The following is a 12,167-nucleotide window of genomic DNA, read 5'->3' as shown; positions in this document are numbered from 1 at the left end:
AACCCAGAGACGGAGACGGGGGAGGAGAGCAGAGGAGGAGGCAGGCAGGCAGAGATGTTCATCTGACTGGAGGGGGGGTTCCTCCACTGGATTTAGCACGCTTCAATGCACATGCTGCTATAGCGCTCACGCCCCCTCCTACCCTGCTTCTCTGTCTTCTCATTCCCTCCCTTTTCTGTCTCTTTTCCTGCTGTAGTCTGCCAGCCCTAACAACATGCTCTATTCAGAACATATGATTCAACAGAGTCGGGAGATGGGGGGAGCCCTTGCCGCAGCTTGGCAGCAATGCGAACACTGTGTTCTGAAGGGATGTTTTGGAGTGGTTGATATGCCAAAATATATAATAAATATATTCACAACAGCTGATTAACCCTTTATTATTTACGTGCAAGTGCAATGTCATGTAATGTAATAATGTCATGTAGTAATATCATGGAGTCTTATGGCCATGGCTCTTCAGCGTCACAGGGTTCTGAGATTTTGAATGCAAACTGATTTTTACCACTGTTATCAACCACTAAGTGTCAGTTCCCTCTAATAATTCCTCAGTTGCACAGGAGTCCATTGGCCATTGTGGAGACACACAATTCTGCTTATTTTCTGCATCCCAAATCTAATAGTAGATGCTGTCAGAGTGTCTGAACAAAGCTATTTTTAGTGGCCAAGAGACAACAAGGGAAAAGCGACCAGCGAGAGAGAGAAATAATTGCACCTTTCCCAATTATGTTGACAGCAACCCACAGTTTTTGCTCTCTTTCCCCTTTCCAGAACAGCCCAACGCCATGGCAACAGCATCAGGCGACTGGGTAAGGTTGTTTTTCAAAGGAGGAGAAAAAGAGAAGAGGCTTCCCCCCCTTCCCTCTCAGGCAGACGTGGAGGAGCTGCTGAGCTGTCACGAGGACACGCCACACATATTGCCTTTCCCTGCATCCACAGATGCACAGAACAAAAGTCCCCTCCCTCCCCCCGTCTCTCCCTCTCTCTACACCACTTACATGTCAATTTCTCTCCTGCCTGCCACTTGCCAACGTGGTCATCAATCTCTTTCTGTCTGTCTCGATGGCAGAATCAATGGGCTGTCCTTGGAGCAGGTGCTGACACCGCTGCACTGGACAAGGATGGAGCCACCAAACAGGAATCCAGTGCTCCATCACAAACACTGGCCAGTTCAAGACACGTGTGTTCATCTGTGCATTCAGTCTTGAAACTGTTTATGAAATCCTCAAGGATGCTGTTGCAAATGAGGAAATATCCATAGGGTTCGTTAAGCCAATCCATGGGAAAATGTAAACAGAAGTTCCCAGACAACCTTTTCTCAACCCCAATCGTGAGTGGAAAGATGAGTGGGAGATCAAAGCTTTCCCAAGAGGGTTCCAGATTATCCTCCCACTAAGGGAAACAACCAGAAGCCTGGAGAATGTGAGAAAGAAAAGCGGGAAAAAGAAAAAAAAAACAAAGAAGAGGAGGCCGTTCTTTATATAATAGCTCACTGCAAAAAAATATAGAGAAACCAAAACTAACAGCGAGGGATGTCTCTGCAATGTGTTGAAGATCTATGCTTCCTCAGAGGCTGAAAGAAATTCTTCAGTGCCCGCTCCCACATGCGCACACAGCCTCAGCTGGTTGTTTACCTTTAAACCTCCTTAATGCACGTTTTAGATGCGTATCGCTATACAGTAGAGTGGGGACTCTGTGGCAGGGTTGACTTGATTTTATTGTTATTTGGAGTCAGAGAAGAAGTGTTTACCTCCAGATGTTACTATGGTGCATGAAGGAGAGCATGTGGGAGCTCTGTGGGCACGTGCGTCACATGCTCTTTTATCATGTGAATATATCCATTTGTTTAGAAAAAAGGACATGAATCATCTGTTTCGGGATTTTTGTCAATGATGTTTCCATCTGACATTGAGCTTCTGTGCCACTAGTAGGTGCACTGTGCACGTTACGCTGCGAAGGAGCCTTGAGAGCGCTGCCTCTCATCTTAAAAATAAAGACTGGAGTTCAAAGTCACTGTTCAAATCCTTTTTTTGTTCATTTTTAAAAATGTAAAGACAAAATAGACTGCATTTTATGTTAACAGGCGAAGGTGTGAAATTTACAACACAAGCATCGTCACTGGTGGGTTTTGTGTTGGTAATGTGTGTAGATGCTCCAGGAATATGCGCTTTGCTCTAGTTTTTTTCTTTAAAACCATAGACACTGACCTGCAAACTCAAAGCTTAGTGGTTTAGCTCACTTCAGCGAAAACTATGACGCACTTGCTGGCATTATAATAAAGGCTTACCATGACATAACTCTGTGAAGTTCAGGGAAACTACCTACATCTGAATTCTGAGCGTATTGAGTGAAGCTACAGAGGGCTTAAGAGAGACGGCCCGACAGCCTCTCACTTCCTCTGACTCATTCGCAAATGTTCAAGACCTTTGTGTGATACAGGGGGACCTGTAAAAAATGCGTACGATGGGTTTGGACCAAAATGAGACGCGGAAAAAATAAAAAGTTCTGCTTAAGAGATCCAGCATCACTCAGGGTTGTTCAAGGCTGCAGCCGGCTCAGATGTGGTGCCGTTTCTGGCTGAAAGTGAACAGTCAACTGGCTGTCTGCTGAAGCTCGGGTCGCTTCAGAGGCAGAGAGCGTCCCTGTTCAACATACCACAGAGGCAGTTATGTATGAGTTATGTATGTTGTTGAAAGGCCGAGGAACGAGATGAACAGAGCCATCTATGAAACATTCAGACTGTTGCTCAGTTGAAACAGAAAAACTATGGCTAAACTCCCAGAAACTGCACTGCACAGCTGGTTTCTCGTTTGTAGAAGGTTGTTGAATTTAATCATTTTTTAGGAAACCTTTTAATCAGCGACCGGAGTGAATTCCGCAGCACTTTGCACCCTCCAGCTGCTTGGTGCGATGCGATAAATTAAGCCTTTTGACTCATTCGTTTCTGTCATTTTAGGTAACATGAATGACGGAACATCTGCACATTAGCTCAGTTCACTGCTTCTTTCTTGAATTGTGTCGAGTTCACCTGAACTTTAAACAAGCTGGATGGGAATCAGTTTGATATTGATCTACTTAGTAAGAAAAATAACAAGTGCAGCGTTTCATGGCTCAATCTGCATAGAGAAAATACTAAAAGGGAAGAGGCGGACGTCTATAAGGAGCACTGAATAAAAGTTCAAAGTTCTCTCAGTGCCGCAGCACAGTCGTACGTCTGAATATGAGTTGTTAAATCTTTTTAATATTAGGATGCATCATCATTGCAGTTACACGAAGCACGGTTTTAACCATGTATTATAATTTCCAACAAAAAAAGCATTTTTTTTATGAGTAAAAACTTTGGATAGCTTTATCATCTGCACTGGTAAATAAAATTTAAATCCCTTCACACAACAACTTTAATTTACGCTAAAAATCTAAAATCTTTTTTTGGAGCTCACATTACACTTATTTAGCAAAAAAAAAAAAAAGGTTTTGTGCTAATGTCTAAAAAGAGCTGAATAGGCCAAAAGCAACTTACCTTCCTCCAACTATTCATCTTCCCTAGTTTCCTCTCTTTCTTGTCAAAGCAGCAGGCTCCCATGGTGCTGTGTGTAGGGTGCACAGCAGATTGGAAGTGCAGTTGTGTGTGTCAGTCTGACGAGAGCTGAGGACGGAGGCTTGGCTGGCTAACGCTGGAAAACACCACAGCTCCAGTGACTCACGTTGGGCTGTGAGGTCTGACTAGGCTTTACCTCACACCCCGTGTATGCAGAGCACTGACTGCTCCGTGTGTGTCTCATACACACTTCATGGTGGGGGTGGCCCCGCCTCTAAGTTTCGAGCCTTCCTGTTTTGCTGTTCATGACTCCTCCAGCTTTCAATATCGCAGCGATCGTTATGATTCCAATCGTTTGATTTTGTTTTTCTTTGAAAACTGAAACCGCCGTTGCGTTTACGCCATCCCTAGTTTAGTTCTGTTTAAATATAGCACAGAATTTGAGAGAAAAAAAGTTACTACTTTAATTGATCCAAATTAATAATATTGATAAAACTCAACTGAAAGAGCTAAAGAGCCTGTCATGGAACTATTTGCTCTCACCTCACCAGGAGAACTACATGCAAACACAATTGTGTTGAATCATCTTTAACAAATATTGTTAGATTTTTATTCCGGTAAAAATCATGACTCAAGTCTTTGAAACTTTCCTTAAATGTAATAAACAAGTAACCAGAAAACGCATCATTAATGAATTCCCTGTTGCTTAGCTACTACGATGTACAGTGAAGCCCTTGACCCGGCTTTATCGGCCCTCCATCAGTGGAGATTGTCACGCGCTGCGAAGCACCGCGGCCCCTCCGCTTCACCTCCTCTTCTAGCATTCCACCCCCCTCAGACTCATGTTTCATACTCCGCACAGCTTGAATAACAGTTTTTTCCATCCTCAATGCAACAGGTATCTCAGTACTTTTTAACAAAACCGTGTTGATCGTAAAGGACCCGCATGGCGAAGGGGCAGTAGTTACGTAGTCTACTGTTGTAGTTTGTTGAAAAACAAGGCTAAATGTAGGACAGAGAAGATAACGGCAATGTAAACTTATTTTGAATAGACACACACGTCTGGCTGCTGCCATGAATTCTTCAGAATTGTAGCCAGGAGTCAAGCGTCTTGACGCCTTCACCCACATAGACAGTTACTTAACCCAGAAAATCTAATATTGTGACAGCACATGTACTGCAGACATGTCAGTTCCTCGGCTGTTATCATCTATTTAACCTGCACGGTCTGTTCTGAAGCCGCATATACCCTAAACAGAAACAGACATAATATGAGACGGGACACAGACGGAACATCGCAGCGTCCAGTAACACTTCAACATGACCCATCAATGATCTACCAGCTCATGAAGGCCGGTACTGTTCAGTGTCGGCCGTTAACTATGAGAAGGTGTACCTGAAACTGCTGAATTCACTTCAACATGTCACGTGTTGTATAACCGTATGATTATCTTGGCAGCTAAAGGAGCCGGGATAATAAAATGTCTGGAGGAAAAAGCTGGATCCATTCTCACTTCATTACTCCGTACTTGTGATGATTTGAGGGTTTCTCAAGCCGGGGAGGCTCCTGAAATCAATCATCACCAAAAGGAAAGTCCAAAAAACCAAACCTTTGGCTTCAACTCCATATTTGTGCAATTGCAACAGTGTAAAATACTTCATTGTGCAAGATGAATACCAAGGATGATCGATGATCCAAATATCTGCGTATGTATTCGGATTCTGTGGTTTTATCATCTTCATTTCAAAACAAATTCATGTGAGTGTCTGAGCTGGATGCGTGTCAGGATGATGGCATCCGAACAGGCAGGGAGGGACGTCTAAAGTCATTTAGTGGGACCAGGAGATCGGGAAGAGAGTCGCTCTGTCCAGGGGTCTGTGCGACTTCATACACACACTTCATCCATACACACCTACAGCACAAGCATACACACTTACATGTCCTCTCTCTTCCTCTCTGGCTTATTGTTTGACCCCCAGTGGGATCCCTCACATCCTGTTGTCCAGTTTTATGAGAAATAACAAGCTTATCCTCTTGACACACTCGACAAACTGTTTTCTGGCTTACTTACGCACAGCTGCTACACAGCTCATTTCCTGTGAGCCCAGCGCCCATGACTGCTCGTATTAGCAAGTGTCATTGTATTTTTGCGAAAATCTGACATTTCCTATAAGTTACCAGCTTTTACAAAAAAGGTAGTGGCTGATTTATGTCACATTAGGGCGACATAAAAGACAGTAATCATTGTGAAACAGGCACACTCATGTTGCGGCATCTGCCTCTCCCACGTTTGGAACTGAAAGCTGGTGCACGTAACACACAGTTGGTGAGAGAGAAGACGAAAAATTCACAACAATGCTCCCAAACTAGTAGAGCCCCTGCAACTGCACTTGTCATCCCTGCTGAGGCCCCCTCTCGTGCACCAGGCGCTGCACATCTTCACACCTCTGTGCTCAGAGCGATTGCGCCATATCATGGAATTGTTCAGAATAGCTCTGTAGCATTCGGTGGGTGCTGTACTGCGTGGAATTTGGTCTATCGGGGGTCAAATGGAACGAAAAATCGAGAGCAATAAACAAACTTGGAGCCTCTCCTACCTTGGTGGAGGCCATATCGCTGACAGAGCGGTAGGTCTGGATGGTCTCCAGCTGGTCCAAACACCAGTCCAACTCCTCCATCGTTTCCATGGCCAGCTTCTGGTACGCCTCATCTGTCAACAAGCAGCCGCCGCACAGAGACACACAGTCAGAACACACGTTGCACATGGAGCCCGAGCCCTGCCCAGCCACTCCCAGGCAACATCCACCCACAGGTCCAGCATGGGGGGCCTGCTGCTTCTGCTGAAGAGGGGGAAAAGCTAAAGCTGGCTCCTGGTTGCAGCGCTCCTTCATCATAAGGAGGTATAGCTGTGGCGAGCAAGTGGGACTCGCAGCTGTCAGCGGAGGAAAAGAAAGCTACTGTAAGCCCTCTCTCTGACGCACACTCAAATTTCCTCCCAGCATACGTGAGCCCCCCCATCACCAATCCCCCCAATCTGACGACCTCGGCTCATTTACATAAAGTCAACCCCTACAGCAGGAAACCAGATACCAGAGCCACCACAGCGCGCGCACACTTTATCCGACCTCCCAGGAAGGACAGCAGCTACCAAAGGCAACACAGAACTTCCAGGTTTCCTCACGGTGAACCACTGTTTTGGGTGAACTGTTAATTGAGGATTGTTGACGGTGGAGAGGCAACATGACCAGACAGAGACCAGCACTGTTACAGCAGCTTACAAACTAATCTGCTTCTCGTAGGCCCAGCATGCTGCGATGAACAGAAAGTACACTGTAGGACCTGTTTTCAGTTTATGCTGTAGTTCTGTATTGGCTGTTTATTTAAAAACATACAAATAAAGACAGAATGTGTAACTTAGTTTATCCTCTTTATGGGGTTAAAGATGTGGGCAGTGTTAGGATTTTTTTTGTTTAGCTAACTATTCTTTCATTTAAGAGTTTTTAAACTTTTATATAGAGTTAAACTCCAATTAAGAGTTTTTTAAAAGTCAACATAAAAAAATATATTACATTTTAGTTGGATATTACTGTGCTTAATTCGTTTTTAATGCAAATCTAGGCATGCTATCCAATTTAATTTCAGTGTATAAAAAACGATTTGTTCGCAGTGTAAAGCTTGGAAATTCCTTTTTATGATATCACTGAGCCAAAAATAAAATCCATAAAAATAATTCAATTATAGGCGTAAATGGGCATTCCGGCATTAAAACATATGGGCTAGGTAAACGTAAACATAGACAGTTGTTGACACATAAGGGTTGAAATGCTGGAATCCATCCATTTGGAGCGCATATCACACACACACACACACACACACACACACACACACACACACACACACACACACACACACACACACACACACAGTGGTCCGCTGTCTCCACTGCATTATGTATATCCGGGGTATCCTAGCTGCAGAGCAAAACATGGCAGCAGGGTGCGCACTACGGCGACCTTAGCGTGGCTACGTAGAATGTGTCCCCTGCTCTGATCTCAGTGCCATCAAAGGCACGAGCCTGTTTGCTCTCCCAAACATGAGAGCCACCTGGCACTCGGCCCGCAGCTTCCCCTCACTCTGATGAGGGGAATGAAAGAAACAGTGCGAGTGTGTATGTGCGAGTTTAGTTTAACTCCCAGCATTTGGTGGCAAAACTCATGGCATGTCCCTTCCCCATATCCTCCCTTCTGAGGCGGTTTTGGGTGTGCGAGTGTTTTTGTGCAACCATTGGAATTTCTGCTGTTGAAGATTGAAAAAAATGAGGAAAATTGAAACGGCGTAAAAGCACCTAAACAAGTCTGTAAACTGCGTCGTCTTGTGATGTAGAGATATCTTCCCCATCCCAAACATGCTATTTTAATAGTACGGTAAACCACACATGCACATTGAGAATCACAAAACTGTGGTTTTTAGATAAGACTGATTCTAAAAACAAGAATAGAGTCATAAAAGGAATAATAGATGCCTATAAAACTGTGCTGGGGAACCACAATGAGGACTTCACAGCTTCAGATGGACAGAGTGAAGGAGCATTCAAAAGCCAAATGTCTGCCAACACACACACAAACACACACCGCAGCGCGAGTGGGGATTTCCACTGCCTCCCTTCCAACACAAAGGTCCTTCTGATCAATGCTCAGACCAATGTGGTCTCTCCCACAGCGGCACACAGAGACGCATGTACAGCCTAGTGAGATGTATGCATTGTACGGGGTTGCACACAAGCGCACAATCGCGTACTTTACAGCTGAGGGAGGCAAGGCGGCCCGACTGGAGGGGCAAGGCGGGACTGCACTGACATGAGGTCAGCCAGACTCTGATCCAGTTAAGCCAAACATAAACAGGAAAAACAGGCTCATTTACAACACAACGTTAATATTTGAAAACCTACTTTCACAGCATTCAGTGTGTTCTCTCTCAAATACCATCTACAACGATGGAAATTCATAATAACTGCAATTTAGGTAATAAAATCCTGAGTAAGAAATGAAAAAATAGGCTGAACAAGATGCTCACTGGTCTATTTGTGAGCCAGTATTTTTTTTTCTTCCAGTGAAAAGGACGTCGGCCTTCTGGGCTGCCATGTCAAATTCACAATTTACAGTCTTATGTGGTTTACTTGGAGGTTTCTCTTCTCTTGTGCCAATTATCTGAATACAGCCAGTTGGTGTAATCTTCTCGAGCTTCGGTAGATAAATGCTCTGATTAAGACAGAACACAGGCATGATGGGTACTTCAGTGGTTCTTTATCTTCCTCTTCAGAAATCTGTTATTGTTACAGGACTGTATGGGAGTCAAGTGGATATCTTTTAGCTTCTTCACCTTGATTTATGGCTGTGCCTGGAATCCATTTAGCTTCAAACAGCAATAATCCATAACTTATGCACATAACAAGCTTCAAGCTTTCATGCTGGTTCACTGGTGTGTTTGCGCTGCTCCAGAAAAACCTTTAGTAGGTGGAAATGCATATACAATATACAAATACTTGTATTTTGGCCAAGTTCTGCATGTCAGACTATGGTCTGCAGGGTACTTAAGCTAAAACGCAACTAACTGATAAAAGATTGGTTTACCTCTCCTCGATGCGGTTTGTTGAGAAAGGGTGATAAAGCTGATGTGACGCATTACGCACAAAGCTAGACAGTCATCGTCTCATGAGGATAGACTCAGTTTCCTGTCTGGAATGTGATGCGGGATGCAGAAGCCTGTAATGGCCCCAAAAACATGCAACGGCAGTAAAATCCGATCAGAGATGCAGGTCAAGAGGGCCACAAGGTACCATCACTCTCTGTCCACCCTCCCCACAGCCTACGCTAATATGTCTGCTTGAGGGCTGAGGTGCCACATTTCCAGTGAATCGGCACATTAACAGACCACACACATGAAAGGAAACCAGACTCTGACGCAGGCTGCCTGGCAGCAGGTTCTGTAATGAGAGTGATGCAAACAGTGGGGGCTATTCTAAAATGGTTTCTCTGGCCTTACAAGAAACAGGGCACGCACATCTGAATTCTAATCATCTGGTTGGTTACACAACGCTATCAAAGACCAGCAGTGTGGGGTTGTAGCGCTGCTCTGCCACTCGTCGCAGGCCAAACTATGACTTCACATCCGCCGAATTTGCGAAACCCGTCGCTGCCAGGATTTTGAAAAGATGGGCGAGCGGCAGCGGGGAAGATATTAGGGGCGCGTTATGAGGTTCGGCAGTTTTTATTCACCCCTGGCGCAGCTCTGCCTGGCTGGGTTAGACAAGAGATAAAATGACATCATCAGTCTGTTTGGTTAAGAGCTCAATAATGTGACTTACAGGAAAGTGGAAAATAAATAATGTCCTCATAAAAACGGCCAATTTTCCTCATTACAAACATGAAGGGGAAAACGACGTTGCAATTAAGGAACTGGCATATTCCTATGAATTTGCAGCAAACATTAACATTCAAACCTTTGCGGGTAAATTTATTAGTGTCGGTAAATTATACAGATTTCCTTTTAATGCGGTCACCCTCCAGAAGCAGCTCGGAGGACACCGAGTCACGCGTTGAATTGTGATCTGTTTTACTGTGGCAATAAAAGCTAAAGTGAACCAGCTGCAAATAAATTCTAAAAGAGCCTTTTTGTATCGAGGGGTTGAACGAGGCCCGATTCTTTAGAATCTTAAATGAGAAAAACTTTCTCTTGGTGGAACTCCTCCTGTAGATTCTTGCAAACCAATAAAAATCCCAACTTTCACTATTAAAAGCAATAAAAGATTTCAGGCAGAGCCACATGGGTGAGATGAAACTGCCATGCACAATGTTGTCGGTAAACTTGTTGAGGAACCCTTGGTAAAGGGTTCCAAGTGAATCAGGAGCTGGAAAACAGTTCTCACACAAGGGCAGCCTGAGCACCATATGGGCCTGTTCCAGTACCGGTATTTATTCTTTTACATTGTTAAAATCTTTAAATGAGAATTAGCACTTACATTTATGATGAAATACGGGCCTTTTTTTTCTTTTTCTTTTTTTTTTACAGATACTCAACAGGAAATGTTTACTTGTTTGCAGGTGCACTTGTGATGATGATGACGACGGTAATTATTTCCGTTTTAGTAGCGCGCGGTGCATGCAAAACATCGCGATCCGAGACAGTAAAATCAAAACCTACTTTTTCGACCATGGTCCCCGTTATGCTAGGAGAAAGTCCGTTTTATGTTTAAAAATCTCACAAAAAGTGCTTTGACTGGCTCACATGTAGCAGTTGAAGCAGTGTGTGTGTGTGTGTGTGTGTGTGTGTGTGTGTGTGTGTGTACCTCCTTATTACTTGGACATAGTGTTCCATGTCCTCCACATAGCATTCACATGTACACATTCCTGTACGTTCCACTACCGAACTCAGTGGGAATGCTAATGGAAAGCTATAAATCTGCATGCAACTACTCCCAAAGGGTGGACAGTGATGCCGGATTCATTGCTGAATCCCTGGAAAAACAGCGGAAAGGGTTCTGCTGTGTTGAACTGTCTCAGTCCAGGTGGAAACAGGAAACAAGAAGCAAAAAGTTCCCAGGTAGGATGGGACGTTGAAATGAATTTTAGAGGCAGGGATGGGCATGGATCTATGCTTTTGATCCCGCTCGGAAGCATACGTTCAAATTCAGGTAAAAACAAAAGAGTTTCTGTTTGAAAAGTGCAGAACATCGTTCATTTTGAAAAGTAAGATGAGTGGCAAAGAGGTGCCTTTTGCACGAGATTGTTAGTACGTCGTGCACACGTCGACGTGTTTACACAGAGAGGTGAAGGTGCGGAGCGCCAGGTGACTCCCACCCGCGGGATGTGCTGCTGCAACACCGTCCTGCACAAACCTTCTGCAGCGCTCTCTCGTTTCGATAAAACGGACCGACGTCAGCGAAGCGTTTGTCTTATCTGAGGAGCACTCTGTCCTGACCCTGACCTGCTGTCTGCTGCTGAGAAACTCACACTCCTCCACACCGCAAGACTCTCTCAACTGCAGTAACATATGCACACGCAAACACACACAAACACACAGCAACAGAGCAGACTCTGTCCACGTTTCCTGACGTGAACTCACAAATCAGTAGGAGCAGTGCTGACGGGGCTGAATGGGCCTCATTGTCAGCCTGAACGCTTTTTTCATGTTGATAAGCACGGATCAAGGAGCAGAAACCTGGGTGGCAAAATATCTCCTCTTGTCCAGTATAAGTCTGTAGTAGAAGGAGGAAAAAACTTCCATATTATTAGATCCTTAGTTGGAAATTACAGCCTGATGTTCCCTCATAAGAGGCCCAGTGACTGGACGTTAGAATGGTCCCAGTTAAAAACTTGAAAATGAGCAAAGTTCAGTCCACCTTTCCACCAGATGTTTCTTTATTTCTTTTTTTAAAGGATGTAGTTCCAGTAATGAGGATGTAAACAATGTTTGCGGGCAACCAGACTCAGCCATCCTGCTTTAAATGTCTTGGCTTTGTATGTATGAATAACATTTTAATCGGAGTAAAAAGAAAATAAAATGGTCTCAACACTTTCCAGCTGTTGCTAAATGCTTCACAAGAAAACATGACATTATCTGCTCTGTATTTGG

General features: G+C 44.3%; 1 protein-coding gene across 3 annotated transcripts in view; it reads right to left on the bottom strand.

Moving 5' to 3' along the window:
• pde4ba (phosphodiesterase 4B, cAMP-specific a) overlaps positions 1–12,167 on the bottom strand; it is an 80,901-nt gene that overhangs the window by 9,309 nt on the left and 59,425 nt on the right. For all 3 annotated transcript variants that reach the window (XM_057037356.1, XM_057037357.1, XM_057037359.1), the window contains one exon: positions 6,134–6,246. In XM_057037356.1, the coding sequence (XP_056893336.1) occupies positions 6,134–6,246 (113 nt within the window). The remainder of the gene's footprint in view (positions 1–6,133; positions 6,247–12,167) is intronic.

This window comes from Takifugu flavidus, chromosome 7 (genome assembly GCF_003711565.1).
Source record: "Takifugu flavidus isolate HTHZ2018 chromosome 7, ASM371156v2, whole genome shotgun sequence".
Taxonomy (NCBI): Eukaryota; Metazoa; Chordata; class Actinopteri; order Tetraodontiformes; family Tetraodontidae; genus Takifugu; species Takifugu flavidus.
Note: the sequence above shows the minus strand (reverse complement) of the source record. Positions and strands in the feature narration are given on the sequence as shown.